The sequence below is a fragment of the Pimephales promelas genome, chromosome 9 (assembly GCF_988280905.1).
Source record: "Pimephales promelas chromosome 9, fPimPro1.hap1.1, whole genome shotgun sequence".
Classification (NCBI taxonomy): Eukaryota; Metazoa; Chordata; class Actinopteri; order Cypriniformes; family Leuciscidae; genus Pimephales; species Pimephales promelas.
In genome coordinates, this window is record NC_142777.1 from 32,339,029 (window position 1) to 32,357,615 (window position 18,587).

The 18,587-nt window shown below is 37.4% G+C and overlaps 3 protein-coding genes across 3 annotated transcripts; 1 reads left to right on the top strand and 2 right to left on the bottom strand.

Moving 5' to 3' along the window:
- The first annotated feature begins 216 nt into the window (after nt 1–216).
- Nucleotides 217–1,332, top strand: atoh1b (atonal bHLH transcription factor 1b). The gene has a single exon (XM_039648638.2). It carries the CDS (start codon nt 306–308, stop codon nt 987–989), a length of 684 nt encoding a protein of 227 aa, XP_039504572.2. The 5' UTR covers nt 217–305; the 3' UTR covers nt 990–1,332.
- Nucleotides 1,333–1,441: 109 nt separating this feature from the next.
- Nucleotides 1,442–10,209, bottom strand: dok3 (docking protein 3). Its single transcript, XM_089135015.1, has 5 exons — nt 9,785–10,209; nt 8,589–8,897; nt 7,307–7,397; nt 5,578–5,747; nt 1,442–4,184 (listed from the first exon to the last, which is right to left on the bottom strand). The coding sequence occupies exons 1-5, from the start codon at nt 9,839–9,841 to the stop codon at nt 2,949–2,951; spliced, it is 1,863 nt and encodes a 620-aa protein (XP_088991141.1). The 5' UTR covers nt 9,842–10,209; the 3' UTR covers nt 1,442–2,948.
- A 136-nt stretch (nt 10,210–10,345) lies between these two features.
- Nucleotides 10,346–17,954, bottom strand: ddx41 (DEAD-box helicase 41). The gene is made up of 17 exons (XM_039649150.2): nt 17,766–17,954; nt 17,423–17,512; nt 17,137–17,290; nt 15,846–15,920; nt 15,699–15,759; nt 15,462–15,598; nt 15,301–15,373; nt 14,878–15,031; nt 14,582–14,718; nt 14,083–14,245; nt 13,791–13,922; nt 13,096–13,167; nt 12,915–13,011; nt 12,452–12,601; nt 11,270–11,341; nt 10,988–11,098; nt 10,346–10,850 (listed from the first exon to the last, which is right to left on the bottom strand). Exons 1-17 carry the CDS (start codon nt 17,790–17,792, stop codon nt 10,714–10,716), a joined length of 1,842 nt encoding a protein of 613 aa, XP_039505084.1. The 5' UTR covers nt 17,793–17,954; the 3' UTR covers nt 10,346–10,713.
- Between the last annotated feature and the right edge of the window lie 633 nt (nt 17,955–18,587).

Genomic DNA, 18,587 nt, shown 5'->3' on the forward strand with positions numbered 1-18,587 from the left:
GGCAAAATTAGGTTAAAGCAAATGTTAAAATTCCAGTTGTGATCATTCTTTGGAAAATCACCCCAGGACATGTGAGGAAGAAAAAAACAACTCTTTATTCTATGGAAGTTTGAGGAGCATTTTCTATTGGCTGTGAGCACTCAACAGGAGCAATCAGGGGAGGAGGGAGGGAGGTGATGCCACTATAAGGCCGACAAGGATCCTGTCTGAAGGTAAAGGGCCCACCCAAGGCACCAATATTGAGTTAAGCATTCTCCACTTGATTTTTATTTTTTTTTATTTTTTTGTAACCTACATTATCAGCCATGACAGCAAAAACCAAACTTTTGCACTGGTCAGATGGAAAATTTCGGGGACGACCGGACGAGTTTTCTCTCTCTGAACATCCGAGGTTGACCCGCAGTGACCCACGGGCCTGGATGACCTCCGCGACCCCCGCGTACTCATCCGCAGGCGACCACTACACTCACACGTCGGTGGATGCCGCTATGGACGAGTACATGTCTGGAGACAACAGTCCTTTGACATCGGAATCTGATTTGGGAGGATCTAAAGCACAAGGGGGTTCCAAGCAAAATCCCCCCGGACCTCAAAGACACAGACGCGTGGCCGCTAACGCGAGAGAAAGGCGGAGGATGCACGGACTGAACCGAGCGTTTGACAAACTGAGGAGCGTCATACCGTCCTTGGAGAACGAGAAAAAACTCTCTAAATATGACACCCTTCAGATGGCGCAGATTTACATCACAGAGCTGTCCGATTTGTTGGAAGGTGTTGTGCAGTCGGAGTGCAGAGATCTGAGGGATGGATGCAGCGCATCTGGCAACCATGGTCAGAGGAGTTCAACTCAGGCTATGAGGACCAGCATCCCTTACGCAATGGACGCCCCTTCTAATTTCGCTCCGGAGAAAAACGATGTCACGTTAAATGCGAGTGATGGCGAGTCGTCCCATTTCAGCGACATCGAAGAAGGACATGGAGGACGCTGATGGCTTTGCTGGATAGACTTTGAGACTGTGGCACTCTGAATAATCATAATTTATTTGTCTGTGTTTTAGTAGACATTGAAGGAACCAAATAGATAGGCCCTGTTGATAACGGTTAGTTCTTCTAGACAATGCTTCACTTGATTGACAACATTTCTGAAACTTACAAAAAGGGAAGGGGGCAAAATATACAAGCCCTTTAATTGCACTTTAAGACAGACGATTGCCTAAATTTGGATTTTACATTCCACGTGTACAAAACTTCATCAGTAATGACAAAAATGCTATTTATGTCTCTGTGATTTTTTTATTACCTCAAAAGTTTAATAAAGATTTTCTTTTCATATATTTATGTGGATTGCTTCGATTCATACTCATACATTGGCTACAACAATCTGAATGGCAGAAAAACGTTGCACTTAGGCTACCATATTAAAAAATAAAATAAAAAAATAAATAATAGTAATAATAATCAGCATCCGTTATCATATTCAATTGATTAAACCGTTTTTGAAACAGTTTACCAAAAATAGTCATTCAGATACACTCTTTTTACAGTTTCTAGTTGGCGACAAAGTAAGTTAGACTTTGTTTGTGAACTTGTGTGAGTCGTTTAAATCATTCACTCAACAGATTTGTTCTCGACTAAAAAAAAAAAAAAAAAATACACGCGTTCCCAATGTCAATAAATCAGGTATGTATGTAACTATGACCTTCAACCTTAAAATGATCAAGACCCTGACAAGTTTCCGTACCACCGTTATTTTAATTGAGTCAGCATTATTGCGAACCAATTTCTTAAATCAATTCTTAACTTCTTAACTTAAAAGCAGATATATTATATAGACTTATTACTTCAAAGTATATAGCCTATTTCAAGTCTTTATGTGTTATAATGTTGATAATTACAGGGATAGCCTTAGACCTAAACCTTTTCACAATATTCTAATTTTGAATTTGGGGTTTTTCCATAAGCTGTAAGCATAATCATCAAAATTATAACAAATAAAGGGTTGAAATATCTCACTTTGCACTTAATGAGGCTATATAATCAACAGCGTCATATAGCTAGTGACAGTTTTGCCAATGCAGCCTATACAACGCACATGGCACCCTTTAGCGTCGATTTAACACGCTTCGGTTATGGGTAGGTTTAGGTCTGGGGTAGGGTTAGGGTTAGGGTTAGACCACTAGGAGGCGCCTTCTAGCCCATATATAGGCCTATCTGCGTCTCATATTGGCGCTAAAGGGTGCCATGTGCGTTGGATGTATACGTCAAAAACGTCAGTATATGACGCCTTGGGATGAGAACGGGCTCACATAATATAGCCTATTAGTTTCACATTTTAAGGTGAATTACTGAAATAAATGAAATTTTGCACAATATTCTATTTTTTTTTTTAGTTTCACCTGGGTCATGTAATAAGGGAGACGTCCAAAATCTGTACTGTTTTGGGGCCTCCATGAACAGGGTTGGGAAACGCTGCATTAAAGTGATAGTTTATCCAAAAATAAATATTGTGTCATCATCATTCACTATTCATAGTAGGAAAAGTCAATGGCTGGTTACCAACCTTCTTCAAAATACTTTCTTCAACAGAAGAAAGAAACTTATAATGGTTCGGAACAACTTGAGTGCGAGTAAATGATGACAATTGTCATTTTTGGGTGAACTATCCCTTTAAAAGACACAGAGGCAACAACCGCACCCAACAATTTCATGCCAGCAACCAATTGCTTTAGACGATTTTTGGTATATTGGTGAGTAATACACATTTTTACAAAGACTTTTCTAATAAAATCATTTAATTTTAATGATATTCATATCATAGAGTTTTCTCTAGATTTAATCATTAGCCTGTACATTATTATTGAAAAAGTATGTGATAACTTACCGCACAGTATAACACATCACTTACATTTCTCAGGCTAGCAGTGACCCGAAATATTGACATAGAAACCTTAATCAGTCATCTCCTCATCCAAATTGTCTATCCGATCGCAACTTCCCCCATGTGACCTGGAAGGAAATGTGGGTGGCATTTTAGACAGCTCTCTACAAAGAATGCTAGAAAGGGTCTTTTTAAAGTCAACAGAGATTTCGCTTGAAGTGATCACGGGAGTTTGTTGGCCAGAATTTGGCTGCTCTTGACCATCATTGTCCTCGGTCTGTCTGTTCTTAATCTTGGAGGCAAAATTCACTTTGCTATACAGATCCTCAATACTGGGTTGATCCTGCTCGGCAGTAGTCTTCGCAGTCCAGTTAGTGTAGGGAGCCTCATCATCGCTACTCTCGGAAGGTTTTTGTGATGATTTCCATTCCTTCTCTTTCTCCACAATAACATCTGTATCCGGATTCACGTGAAATCCAATGTGTTGTGGTAGACTGGGAGGTGTTGACACTCTTGGGAGATTCATTTTTGTTCTTGGTTTTGGTTGTGGAAATATTATTGAATACAAAACATCATCTGGGCTATTCACAGGGCTTTTGACACAAGAAGGTGGATCTGGTAAGAATATGTTTTTGCGTGATAGTGCAGGAGATGGTCTTTCTTGATTTAAGTTAGCCGGAGGATGCTGTTTATCATTAGGCCTGTCCCATGGTTTGGTTTTAGGTAAGGGTGGCGGCAGAGGAGGGGATTGTTGAGGAGGGTTGGATGATGCCAGCAGCTCTTGAACATTTTGGTGTGTGAGAGCTCCTTCCATGACCCTGTGTTTTGCCTGCCTATATTTCTGCATTGTAGGTGGGCACGGTCTTTCCTGATTCTTGTTGACTGGATAATACTTATTGACTTTAGTTTGGGGTTTCGGTGAAAGTGGTGGGGCTGAAATGGCTTGTGGAAGGGGTCTGGATGGTGGCAGCAGATCTTGGAGACTCTGGTGTACGAGAACCTCCTCAATGGTTTTGTGTATCTGCTGTCCATATTTGCATCTTAACGCTGGGCGTGGTCGCTCTTGGTTCATGCTGATTGGAGGAAGCATTTTTAGCGTAGCGTCCTGTGGTTTGCTTTTAGGTGAGGGGGGTTGAGGTGCAATCTCTTGCGGAAGAGCAGTAGCTTGTGCCAGCAGTTCTTGGACACTCTGGTGCATGATGGCCTCCTCAATGGCCCTGTGTATTTGTGACCCCTGTTTTGACAAGAAAATGAACTGACCCTCCCCAGTGTGACAGCGACGACCAGCCTCGATCATAATCCCCCCCTGAAAATATATAAAAGGTTCAAATTCAAAAACTTATATTCAAAAAACTGAAACAAGAAAACAGGTCAACATTTTCAATCTTTAAAGACCATCCTTACAAAACAAATACCACGATTCACATTAATTTAACTATACACTCACCTAAAGGATTATTAGGAACACCTGTTTAATTTCTCATTAATGCAATTATCTAATTAACCAATCACATGGAAGTTGCTTTAATGCATTTAGGGGTGTGGTCCTGGTCAAGACAATCTCCTGAACTCCAAACTGAATGTCAGAATGGGAAAGAAATGTTATTTAAGCAATTTTGAGCGTGGCATGATTGTTGGTGCCAGACGGGCCGGTCTGAATATTTCCCAATCTGCTCAGTTACTGGGATTTTCATGTACAACCATTTCTAGGGTTTACAAAGAATGGTGTGGAAAGGGAAAAACATCCAGTATGCGGCAGTCCTGTGGGCCAAAATGCCTTGTTGATGCTAGAGGTCAGAGGAGAATGGGCCGACTGATTCAAGCTGATAGAAGAGCAACTTTGATTGAAATAACTACTCGTTACAACCGAGGTATGCAGCAAGGCATTTGTGAAGCCACAATACACACAACCTTGAGGCAGATGGGCTACAACAGCAGAAGACCCCACCGGGTACCACTCATCTCCACTACAAATAGGAAAAAGAGGCTACAATTTGGAAGAGCTCACCAAAATTGGAAAAAATGTTGCCTGGTCTGATGAGTCTCAATTAATCGATTTAAAATCAATTTCTCGATTATTTTTTATTGTAATAGTATTTCATAATATTACCTCTTTTTTTACTATTTTTGATCAACTACAGTAAATGCGTTAAGGCCGTTCATGTACATGACAACAGGTTTCAAAAGTGCACGTTTTTGAAAACTATACCGTTATCATCTCCGTGTAAGTAAATAGTAAGTAAGTAAGTAAGGGTTTCAAAATAAGGGTTTCAAAAGTGTACGTTTTTGAAAACTATACCGTTATCATCTCCATGTAAACAACAAAAATGCACATTTGAAAAACGGTGATTGCGCATTACTGTTTAGTCTAGGCACATAGTGTTTCTTTACAAAGTGAAATGGCCAACTACTGGCCTGACACCAGAATACACTGTTTCAGTCTTTTTCGTGAGTAGTGGATCTATGTGAACAGGGATCGTTTTGACAAAGTTGTCATCTGCAAAAAATGCACATGAAAAACTTTTCCGTTTTTAGCACCCTAAGACAGTGGTTTTCAATCATGGTCCTTATATATATATATATATATATATATATATATATATCAATTTTATAAATTCATATAAGCAAAAATGTTGAGTCAGAGTTACATATCTCTTTTTTCCAGAGGGTTAAATATCTCTTTATTCCTCATGAAGCACCTTGACTTGGCCAAATCTGCGGAGGAGTCTGTAGGGCCAGCGGTAGATGGCCTGTCCGGTCTTGAGGTCCAGCAGGCAAATAGCCTCTTTCTCAGAAGACAGCAGGTATGACCCAGACATCCTGCACCTCTGAGACGCATCTGTGCTCTGCACTGTCACCTGGAACTGGCCTGTGGGGTGGAATTCAAAAAACATCAAACCAAAGTCTCTCTGGACAAACCCTGTGATGTCAGACCTCGGAAATGAAAGGCAAAATAAAATATTTTTTACAGGGGTGGCCAAGACTTATGAAGTAGTAAAATTACATAAATAATTGGTCTACAAACAATCTTAAATCATGAGCTAATACATATTCATATACATACACATACACACACAGACACAAATATGTAAATTCAGCACTATTTCTGGATAACTAAAGAACATTTAGAACTAAATTTGTTTTTCCAGTTTAGCATGCTTTAAGTATACCAATTTAGTATGCTAAAAGTTCGATTGCAGGGTATTCATATTAAGTACATACTGAAAACATGTACATTTATTTGTAGTATACTTAGCATAATTTATTTATTTTTTCTAGGGTATGTACTGAGGGTCATTAGTTTCTAACACCTTTTATGCACACATAGATCTACAGTCCAACATCAGTTAATTTTTGTGGCTCAAAAACAGATGTCAGATAACCGTTACTTAGTGTTTCAAAGCATTTGCATTATCAGTGTTGCAAGTCATCTTGAGACTGACCACCAGTTTGTTTTCCTGAGACTAGACTTCTTATCATTTATATTTAACACATCTCTGGGTTAGCATTTTAATACTAAGAAAATGCTAGGAAACTAAGAATGCGCTGCATATTTATTTTCGAGAAAGAGAAAGGTAGATCCCAAATGTCTTAAATAAATCAAATTTGCAAGTTAAAAAAACAAGACCTGTAACTTCTCACCAGACTACTTCTAAATAAGACTTCAAACTCAAGATGCTAAATATGAACAGCAAGATATGATGCAACGCCAAAGTCGGCAATCTGCACGAGTACACAAAACCAACAATAAAATAAAATACAATACAGGACAGGCAGATAAAAAGACAAGAACTTGAACCTGAACACTTTTAGACTTAATGTTCAAAAATAAGGAGATAAAACAATATTTTGACACTTTTCTACCACAATAATGTCTTTGAACGGTCTTCATTTGGGGATTTTTCTCAGTAAAAAAAAAATTTGATATGCCATTATTTGTGAATAATTTTATTAATAATAATCAAATCATCATATCATGTAATCTCTGTTTATCTTTTCTTATTATTTTAGACCTATATATAGATACAGGACCACATAATGGAAACAGAAGTATATCTGCATCTATAAAACACATCCTCTTGCTTAACTGCAACAAACAGTTGGTTACACCTAGTTTAACAGTAGCTAATCGTTATCATGGTTCTGGATCAGGCTTCGCTTATAGACCATTTCACAAGATGTAAACAACACTGGTCCAGAAGCACTTCCTGTTTCAGTTTTTTAACACTACATAAAAGCTGGGATAAAATACAACCAGAACATTTCAAACTGAATCAAAAAGTTAAACAAACATCTTTAAGATGTTTTCTTTACATGTGAAATAAAGAAAACAGTTACAAACTGAAACAGCAAGTGTTTCTGGACCACTGTTGTTTACATCTTGTGAAATGGTCTATAGCGAGGTGTATTTTCAGACCCCAGTCTCACCTGCTCCCCAGGTGGAGTACAGTTGATTATCAGCCGGCGGCATGCATTTATCTTTCTGGACTTTCCTGGCATCTTCAGTTCCTTGGGTCTTCTAAAAAATAAATAAATAAATAAGGCAGTTGATAGCAATGTACATTGGTAATTCCTCTTTTTTTTGCTATCAGTCTTTGAAAGAACTATTTTGTGCAATCATAAACTCAAAGGTGTGATTATCAACACTTCCTCTGTGTGTCACAGCCAGGGGAGCTGTTGTGTGAAGCTGTTTGTCATAATAGATGTGTTGACTTTAGTCACTTTAGTACTTGTAAAATGTACTTCCATCTAATGACGACTTGCTTTATTGGGGGCTTTTGGTGTCAGACAAAACTTGAGCTGGTTTTGGATACATGAATGGATCAAACCGGATAACTTCTAAGAGGAGACTGGATCCAATTATATGTTCCTAGATCAAAAACTTTGTTCGTAGTTGCTTGAACAATTTATCAATAATATATTTTAATTCATTTTCCTTTTGATTTTAGCAGTGGCTCATAACAGCAACAAAAAAATAAATATATCACACTCAACTTTTCAACGTAAAGGAGTTCACTTAAAAAAAAAAAACGTTTGCTGATAATTTACTCACCCCCATATCATCCAAGATGTCCATGTCTTTCTTTCTTCAGTCGAAAAGAAATTAAGGTGGTTGATGAAAACATTCCAGGATTTTTCTCCATATAATGGACTTCAATGGGAAGCAAAAGGTTCAAGGTCCAAATCAGAGTTTCATAGCAGCTTCAAAGGGCTTTAAACGACACCAGACGATGTATAAGGGTCTTATCTAGCGAAACGATCGCTCATTTAAAAAATAAAAAAGTTTAAGTTTTAAAAACACAAATGCTCGTCTTGCTCTGTTCTGTGATGAGCGTTCGTGACTCTGTTCAAACTCGTCCATCAAAATGAACAAATCTATTTTCGAGTCATGACTCGAAGGGTCCTAGATAAGACCCTTATTCATCGTCTGGTGTCCTTTAAAGCCCTTTGAAGCTGCACCGAAACTCTCATTTGGACCTTGAACCGTTTGGTTCCCATTGAAGTGCATTATATGGAGAAAATCCTGGAATGTTTTCATCAAAAACCTTAATTTCTTTTCGACTGATGAACGAAAGACATGGACATCTTGGATGACGTGGGGGTGAGTAAATTATCAGCAAACGTTTTTTTTAAAAGTGAACTACTCCCGACCTTTAGGGATAGGAATGTTTGACCCAAGAACATATTGTACTTTGCAAAATCCTCATACCTGAAATGCTAGCTGGCACAGAACAGAGATCCAATCCTCTCGAGTTGGAGCAGCGATGGTGTAGGTGCATGAGGTGGTGTTTAAGAAGAAGGCAGAGCAATCCGTGGGACAGCTCTCTCCTGGGGCCGGGGTGATGCTCAGACAGTCTGTCAGGCGAATCACCCGTTTGTCCATCTTCCTGAGCCCCGCAGGCCTTGCAATGGCGAACCCCTTCAGACCCCCTCCATCACGCATGTCGTACAGCTCCATGCGGCCAATCCCTGCAGGGCTGGGCTCAAACAGAACCAGCCAGGATTTCCGCCATATCTTCTGCAGGAAAAAGGGGGAATGTTTAAATGGAGGAAAAGGAATAATTTTGTAGCATAACTCGGAAGGGTTTATCAGACTGCCTGGTTCAGTACTCCTCCACTTGGACTGGTTGGTCTCTGGGAGGGCATGCCAGAAGCGGCAGCAGAAGTTATGAAAAGTTCCTCCGTTTTATCTCCTATGCATGATTCATAGCTGTTAAACACTACCACGAAGATGGAAGTACCTCAGGTGGTAACCAGCTGCCGTTTCCCTTCTATATTAAATATGTACAGTTGAAGATTTCTGAGCACCTATAATTCCCAAGGCTAGTTGTAAATAATTCAAAATGCTGTTATAACTGATTAGCAATGATTTTCCTTTCCATTACTTCCTACCTAATAAATTGTAATTAGTTTAAAGGAGTAGTTCACCTGAAAACAAGAATTCTGTCATCATTTACTCACCCACACGATGCACACAAGACAAGTTGTTAACCAAACAACATTGGAGTCCATTCACTTACATTGTATGGAAAAAAAAAATACTTCGCAGAAGAAAGCTATGCAGATTTGGAATGACATGAGGGCAAGAGTAAATGATGATTAAAAAAAAATGATTTATCACTTGGTGGATTTTAATCTCCCTTTAAATCTGGTGATATTTATGCATTTTTAATCAAAGTGTTCACATTTTATCAGTATGCGTGTTCACATGACCTCGGCCTGGCTAACTTCACACTCAAGCAATAAACTATAAAATGTACTATTAATATACGTTGCATAAAAACTAGTTTATTAAATATGATAGTAGTACTAATACTAGAATTTTAAAAAAATGAATCAATAAAATAAAGCCACACAATTTCCACCTTGAGTAAGTGTTAAATTATAATTTTCAATGAACCTTACCTTCCCAAACTTGACCCCCTGCAAAAAGAGCGGTCCCTCTTTAGAGATTACGTCCATCGTGCTAGTTTGCCTCTAAGTGCTCCTGTCCAGTTCCTGTATTTTCTACAGAAGGTGAAAAAACACACACACACATACAGAGAGAGAGAGAGAGAGAGAGAGAGAGAGAGAGAGAGAGAGAGAGAGAGAGAGAGAGAGAGAGAGAGAGAGAGAGAGAGAGAGAGAGAGAGAGAGAGAGAGAGAGAGAGAGAGAGAGAGAGAGAGAGAGAGAGAGAGAGCGCAGTATGATGCTAAATTTGATATTAATCAAGCTTTTGTGAAGGTAGGGGCCACGTCATTCACCACCAAGAGGCCTAAAAATGGTTTCCTACAAACGCTGAACGCTTTACATTGACGTGCTTCTTTATTAACAATCAGCCAAGCTTGGTCATAAACAGGACGTTGCAAAGATATATAATCAGATCCTCAACGTACTCTCATTTACATTTATAGTATCACAACATAAAGTTCTATTCATATTACAGGGTGTACACAACATAAAAGACAGTAATAATTGCCTCAACGTAATCTCAAAGAAGAATTTTATTTGCAGTTTGCGTCATAAAACGAAGAGCATGAATTGACGTTCAGATATTTACACTGGATGTGTAGCAAATAAACAATTAACTGTCAAAAAACATGCCTGAGTGGATTTCAGATAAATACTGTAACAGTTCATAATTAAATGAACATCGACATAGAGCAAAACCTGCTGAAAACTAAATAACTGTAATATATTGTTTACTTATACAAAATTATTTTGCAACAAAAGGTTCACTGAAATAAATGAAACAACGTACTGTTCCATGAATAATACATTTTGTACAAAATGACATAAAACAACACTGAAGCCTCTCCCAATGAAGAATTTAACATCGAAGGAGTAGACCGCATTAAAAATCCATGGAGCTGTTGGCCAAGTAGTCTTTGCGGCCGATGTTGGTGACCTGTTTTGTCTGCATGGCCTCCAACTTGGGACAATCTGTGATCCTGTGACCCAAACCGCCACAAAATGTACAGCCTCTCTCTCCTAGAAATGAAAAGCAGAAGTTAGCAATGCCTTTATCTTGTCTTTTGAGCCTCTTTGCACAATCAAGCAAATGTTGCAACAATGGTGTGCACATAAGCTATATAAGCTTGTTTCCGCAATAAGTACGTAATTTGTACCTCCAATATCCAGCATCGTCTCGTCTCCCGTTTGCAGGACCTGCAGTACAGGAGGAACTTTCTGTTTGGCTTCAACCAAAAGAGCTTTCAGATCCATCAGCACAGACTCATCTATGAAATAAAACAAGAGTTTACATGCACAACGACATCTACACAGTGTATTTTTGGAAATGATTAGTCATTGTTTGTGGTAATTTTATTTCGGAAGAAGCAATGATACAATAAACAAAAAGGAAAGAGGAGATATTAAAGATCAATCTATATATAAAAAAATAAACTTACCACATCCTTTATTGATAAATGTTGTAGCTATTCCTGTCTTTCCAGATCGACCTGTTCTGCCTATTCGGTGGACTGTGGAATAAATATGTCACAATTTCATGTAAATATATCCCAAATTTTATAAACTTTTTTCAAATGTGAAAGGAGGCCTTATACTACCATTATTTAAAGGAGTAGTTCACTTTTAAAAAAACTTTTGCTGATAATTTACTCGCCCCCATGTCATCCAAGATATCCATGTCATTCCTTCTTCAGTCGAAAAGAAATTAAGGTTTTTGATGAAAACATTCCAGGATTATTCTCCATATAATGGACTTCAATGGGAACCAAACGGTTCAAGGTCCAAAAGACAGTTTCAGTGCAAACTGTTCAAAAGGGCTTTAAACGATTCCAGACGATGAATAAGGATCTTATCAAGTGAAACGATCGCTCATTTAAAAAAAAAAAAATAGAACAAAGTTTAAGTTTTATAATCTCAAATGGTCGCCTTGCTCTGTTCTGTGATGCGCGTTCGTGACTCTCCTGTTCGTACACGTTTATCAAAATGAACGAATCTTTTTTCGTGTCATTTGGTTCATTCAACGTACAAACTGAACGAGTCGACTCGGGAAAAAATTCGTTTATTTTGATGAACGAGTTGGAATGGGAGAGTCACGAACAGAGCAAGGCGACCATTTAAGCTTATAAAACTTAAACTTTGTTATTGTTTTTTTTTTTTTAAATGAGCGATCGTTTCGCTTGATAAGACCCTTATTCATTGTCTGGAATCATTTAAAGCCCTTTGAACAGTTTGCATTTTGCACTGAAACTGTCTTTTGGACCTTGAACCTTTTGGTTCCCATTGAAGTGCATTATATGGAGAAAAATCCTGTAATGTTTTCATCAAAAACCTTAATTTCTTTTCGACTGAAGAAAGAAAGACATGGACATCTTGGATGACATGGGGGTGAGTAAATTAAACGTTTTTTTAAAAGTGAACTCCTCCTTTAAAATAAATGCCACTTGTTTTGACATTATGCTATCTAAAACACATTCTTACATGTGTGGCTTCTAAATACATTTTGAACTGTATGAACCATATTAAATACTAGTTTGTCTTATGCTAAACAAGGCTGAAAAAAAAATAATTTACATTAAAAAACAAAATCAAAACTTGAAATAAACAATCATCTGAACACCTACCATAGTTCTCAATCTCCTCTGGCATGTCATAATTGACTACATGCTGGATAGCTGGGAAATCCAGACCCTTTGAAGCAACATCAGTAGCCACTAAGACATCTTTCTTTCCCTCTTTGAATGCTTCAATGGCTTTCGTTCTCTCTTCTTGGTCTAAAAAGCACAAATGAGGAGTGTGTTGCTGAACTGTATGATCACATTCATAACAGACTATTAGATATTTTAGGTAACGTGAACTAGTGCATATGATCAGTGTCAAGTGAAGCCACAGACATTCATCACTCCTTTGAGGTCAAGTGAGATCAAAAGTTCTGACATTTAGGTTTAGCACTATGATAGGAGCCACACTGCAGCAGAAACTGTCACCCGGTGGAGAGCGTCTGTAGCTGCAGGAGCCAGCACGCATACAGCTGAGCTGATTGATGGTGTGTGCTTTACAAGCAGATTGAGATGGATGATGTGGTACCTTTTCCTCCGTGAATAGCCACTGCCTCCACACCTTTCAGCAGAAGATACTCGTGTATGGCATCTACGTCAGCTTTCTTCTCCGCAAAGATTAATACCTAAGACACAATGTACGAAGTATGACCTTTAGAAGAGATAATGTAGGGTTTTTAAGATGTGGTTTAGAACGAGAGGAGACGTACCGGAGGTGGTGTCTTTTGAAGACACTCCAGGAGATAAACCATTTTGGCCTCCTCTTTGACATATTCCACTTCCTAGAACACGCAAATTAAAGTGAGAACGCCTATAAGAAAAACTTACTGTCCAGATTCATTAGCATTAAGAATGCTCAAGAAACATTTCATATTATTATAAATGTCAAAATGAGTTGCTTGATATTTTGTGAAAACCGTAACTCTTTTTTTTCCAGGATATTTTATGAATAGAAATATCAAAAGAACAGACAATTATTTAAAAAAAAAAAAATGAAATCATTTGTAACATCTTAAATGCACACATTGATCAATTTAATGCATCTTTGCTGAATAAAATAATTAATTTCTTCCAAAAACAACCCCCTTATTAAGGATAGTGTAATATCATTTACTCACCCTTTTGTCATTCTAAATCTGTATGCATTTCTTTATTTTGAAGAACATCAAGGAAGATATTCTGAACAATGTTGGTAACCAAACTGTTTCAGCTCCCATTGACTTCTGGTGGTCATTTGGGAACTGAAACTGTTTGGTAACCAAGATTCTTCAAAATATCTTCGTTCATGTTCCACAGAAGAAATAAAGTCATAGAGGTTTGGATGATAGAATTTTACAAAACAAGTAAAAGGATTGAATGGAACATGAGGAAAGAATAATGCTAGGCCTTCATTTTAACGTCTTACCTGGATGACGTCCAAGCTTGCAGCTCCAGCTCTGCCCACATTAATTGTGATGGGTTTAACTAAAGCACTTTTGGCAAAATTCTGGATCTTCTTGGGCATAGTGGCACTAAAGAGCAGCGTTTGTCTCTGACCCTAAAGCAAAAAAAAAAAAACACTCTTATCCTGCTGAAATACCCTTGATGGCAAAACCACAAGATATTCAGGAAAACATTGAAAAGAGCAGTGAATTTACTAATTTGACTAAATGTTTTATAATTGGGTTGCCTAATCATGAGATGTGCAGAAAAAGTACCTTAAAGTAAGAGAAGATAGTCCTAATGTCCTCCTCAAAACCCATGTCAATCATCCTGTCAGCCTCATCCAGAGCCAGGTAGCGGCAGATATCCAGACTCACCATCTTCTTGTTCAGCAGGTCCATCAGTCTGCCAGGAGTGGCCACCATCATGTGCACCCCACTACAACCACATCATTAACATTTACATTCATTTAGCTGACGCTTTTATCCAAAGCAACTTACAATTGCTATACATGTCAGATATAGGGGTTAGGGGTTAAGTGTCTTGCTCAGGGACACATTGGTGTCTCACAGTGGATTCGAACCCGGGTCTCTCACACCAAAGACATGTGTCTTATCCACTGCGCCATCACCACCCACATCATCATTCATAAGTCTATAAGGGATTTCTAACTAAATCAGCATCAAAATAAAGACCCAGTATGATCCCCTGGTATTTTAGGACCTTTTCTTCCTTTTTAAACGTCATGGTGTAAATTTAAATAATTTGACTTACTGCTTTACGACCTCCATCTGGTCTTTGACGGACATGCCCCCAATACACAACGCACAGCGCAACTGTGGAGCCCCTTCATCCTCTAGGAGTTTACAGTAGTATTCAATGATACTGTGTGTCTGCCTCGCCAGCTCCCTCTACAGACGAAGAGAAAGACGTACAATATAAATTAACCTACTGTTGCCATCTGATCTGACTCTTGATTTAAAGAAGAAATACTTTTGAAATATTGTGTAATCGGCTTTAATTTTTCAGCCATATTTCTAGCAGATGTGTGAGAGACCGAGTGGGCTTACAGAAGGGCAAATGATGAGGCCGTAGGGTCCCTCTCTCTTACAGAAGGGTAGCCGTTTCTCCTGCTCCAGACAAAACATAGTGATGGGCAGCGTGAAAACCAGGGTTTTTCCTGAGCCGGTGAAGGCAATGCCAATCATGTCCCTGCCATAGAGACTACACAAACAAACCAAAACACAAGTTTATAAAACAATATTTAATAGTTAGTATTTTGAAATGTTTATGCCATATGTACAGTATTTATGTGTGCGTGTGTATATATATATACAAACACTTTAAAATGAGAATATTAAAATATTTTTTTTCATTAAAATTCAACGTAAATATTTATATGAACACCAAGCCAAACCGCATCAAAGCCCCCTGACACTGTATGATAATGATTGAATATCGCCCCAAGCAGAACAGTCCCAAATGAAACTCACATGGTTGGTATTCCCTGAATCTGAATGGGTGTTGGGTGAACGATTCCTTTCTTCTTCAGTCCTTTCAGGATGGCTGCAAAGGCCATTAGAGTTAAGAGCGGGCCATTAGCGTAAAGCTGTGAGTGAGGGGCTGCATGTAAAATAGGTGAGATGGATCTTACCCTGAGGAAGCTTCATCTCTCTGAAGCTCTTAATGGGTGGTGGAATGCCTTCACCTTCAACAAGGATATGGTACTTCTTCCGTACACGTTCGTGCCGTGCTGGCGGCATGGCGAGAATGTACCGGGGTGCATTCCAGCTGAAGGGAATATCAGAAATTGTATTATTATTTGGGGTTGTCTTCTCTTTAATGCAAACACACATGCCTTGATAAATTAATGGAGTGAAAGTCAGCTCACCTTGTTTTTATTGGGTCATCATATGTGATTCCTTTGGCCATTTCCTTCACAGACATTAGAGCTGATAAAAACATTGAGCAGGTTTGTGATGATAAATACTTCACCAATACATTTAAGAAACTGGCAAATTATTCTGTTTTAGCTTACCTCTGCCTTCAGCCACACTTTCCAGAATTTTTTCTTCCTCTTTCAACTGCTTCTCCTTGGCAGACTCCTTTCGAGCTAGAATTATTAATGTAAGAATTGAGAATAAACAAACATTATGGAAGAAACAGAGAACACACAAGAAGAGGCTTATATACGTCTTTCCTTTTTCCTTTTGAAACTAGTGTACTACAAGCATAATTTAAGTGAAAACATATTCTTTCATATTTATACATTTACATAATGCATTTTAATTTTCAAAAAAAAAAAATCTTAGATCTTTTCTTTGTTTCCAGGTTTAAATTATATTTCACACACAGGTTAAACAAGCTAAAGATTGTGAAAAAAAAAAAAAAAACATTTATGAAAGTAATTCACTAAAAAACTAAACACCGTCCTCAACAGAAAGAAATGACTGATGTACCAAAGACAATTAAAGTTGTTTCCGTACATACATACACACATATATTGTACCGGTCAAAAGTTTGGAAAGACTATTTTTAATGTTTTTGAAAGAAGTCTCTTATGCTCATCAAGTCTGTATTTATTTGACCAAAAATACTGAAAATGTAAGATTGTGAAATATTACTACAATTTAAAGTAAGGGTTTTAAATTTTAATATACTGCAAAGCTAAATTTCCATTAGCCATTGCACCAGTCACATGATTTTTTCAGAAACCATTATAATATGGTAATTTGTCATCAATAATTGAAAGAGGTGTTAATATTTTTTTATAACCTGTAATACTTTTTTTTCCAGGATTCTTTAATGAATAAAACATTTTGAGCAAAATAACAGCATGTATTTAAAATATAAATCTTTTGTAACGATATTATATACTACTGTTCATAAGATTAGGGTCAGTGATTTTTTTTATATGAAGAATTCAGATGCAAAAGTCTCTAAGTGCCATTTAAAATTTTCTTCTAGAATTATAATTTTTATCAAGCCTGTATATTAAAGTTCAGTGATTTCACATAAATGGCAATGAAGATTACCTATTAATTGTCATTTCAGTGAAATTCCTGAACTTATATATACAAGCTTAATAAAAAAATTGAAATGGCACTTAAAAGCTTTTGCATCTGAACTCTTCATATATATATATATATATATATATATATATATATATGAGAGAGAGAGAGAGTGATAGATAGATAGATAGATAGATAGATAGATAGATAGATAGATAGATAGATAGATAGATAGATAGATAGATAGATAGATAGATAGATTGAACCACAGCATTAAACTGTAAACAAGTAATAAAGCACAGGGGAGGGTGTAAAGACCTTCAGCTTTCTCCTTGAGGTGTTGGTGCTGGTCCAGCAGACTGACATTGGATCGGGGGCCCAGACCCTCATCCTCATCTTTCTGCTCTCCACCGCTGTCTTTCTGTTCCTCTTCCGTGAGCCCTTTCCCACGCAGACGCATCACCTTCTGGAGCTGAGGATCACAGCAAAAGAATGAGACAGAGTTTTTCAAGAACCATAGCAAATATCAAACAGAGTTGACAAAGGAAACAAAAACACATCTCGCATGACAATCAATAACCATGCTGTAGTAGAGATTGCTTACCATCTGCTGTTTTCTAATCTTAACAGGAACATACGGCACATAGTCATCATCCTCTGAGCCCTCTGATCCAGACTTCTCCGAGTAGTTTCTCTGACAATTACACAGCATCACATACATGCATTACAAACTGCATACATTAGTTACAAATCAAACAGCATCCCTTAACGTTAGAGAGCCGTTCAGAAGCACACATTCTCTACGTATAAGTGTTTATTTAACGTTACACTAAAGCAGGGTAACGCTAAGCTTAACATATGAATATGTTTTATATCATAACACAAACAAGCATTTATTAAGACACATTTTATGTACACAATGGTGAATAGTACCGTACGTAACTCACCTTTTTGGGTCGGTTTTCTGATTCCATGATGATGCTCGACGTTACTAGCTTTAGTATTACAATCTAGTGATGATATTTAAGTGTAAAAATATCAGATAAATATTACAATATATCCCATCAAGTATTGTTTACCTCGCTAGTATGCTAGGCTGCTCCTGCGCAGCAGATACGTGACGTACATGTTACGTTAAGTACGGTGTCCTAAAAGGGACTAAACGAAACGAAAGTATCACGGATCGTCCATTTTTCACCATAATGTTGTTCCAAAAATTTTTTTGAAACATATAAGGACATATTAGCCAATCACAATTAATCATTACAATCCCAAATATTCCGCCTAAAATCTCCTTAAAAGGTCTCCGTTTTTTTTTATTTGTTTTAACATAAACTTTACCTTGAAAACAACTCCAAGGTGAATAACGTTAATTTAGAACTACAAATTCATTTGTTTATTATATTGATTCATTTTCTTATATGAACAGATTTGCATGCTACCAACATAAGTTTAGAAAGCAAACACAACACATTTTTTTTTTCTCAAAACTGTCATGTTTTAATCTTTCGGCATGAAAGATTTTCACAGTATCAAAAGTGAATAATAATAATAATAATTATAATAATAAAAAACAACAAAATAAAACAAAGCCAACATACACTTGGCCATTAATGGTATAGTATAAATCTACATTCCAAATGTTTAAGATAAATGTTTTCTAGTTGAATATAACCTGGATAGAGTCAAAGATGTCGGGAAAAAAAAATATGAAAACAAAAACTCAAAACATTTCTCAAGAGATCTCAATCCTTCAAAAGGAGATTCAG

Bases quoted from the DNA above. Each gene is read 5' to 3' on its own strand.
- ddx41 (XM_039649150.2), bottom strand. From the start codon at position 17,792: ATGGAATCAGAAAACCGACCCAAAAAG. The intron at 15,760-15,845 runs GTAAGCTAAAAC...TGTTTTTATCAG, and splicing joins AAGTGTGGCTGAAGGCAGAG to CTCTAATGTCTGTGAAGGAA. The intron at 11,099-11,269 runs GTAAGTTTATTT...TTTATTTCATAG, and splicing joins ATTTATCAATAAAGGATGTG to ATGAGTCTGTGCTGATGGAT.
- dok3 (XM_089135015.1), bottom strand. From the start codon at position 9,841: ATGGACGTAATCTCTAAAGAGGGACCGCTCTTTTTGCAGGGGGTCAAG. The intron at 7,398-8,588 runs GTATGAGGATTT...TTTATTTTTTAG, and splicing joins TGTGCCAGCTAGCATTTCAG to AAGACCCAAGGAACTGAAGA. The intron at 5,748-7,306 runs GTGAGACTGGGG...TCCACCCCACAG, and splicing joins GTACTCCACCTGGGGAGCAG to GCCAGTTCCAGGTGACAGTG.
- atoh1b (XM_039648638.2), top strand. From the start codon at position 306: ATGACAGCAAAAACCAAACTTTTGCACTGGTCAGATGGAAAATTTCGG.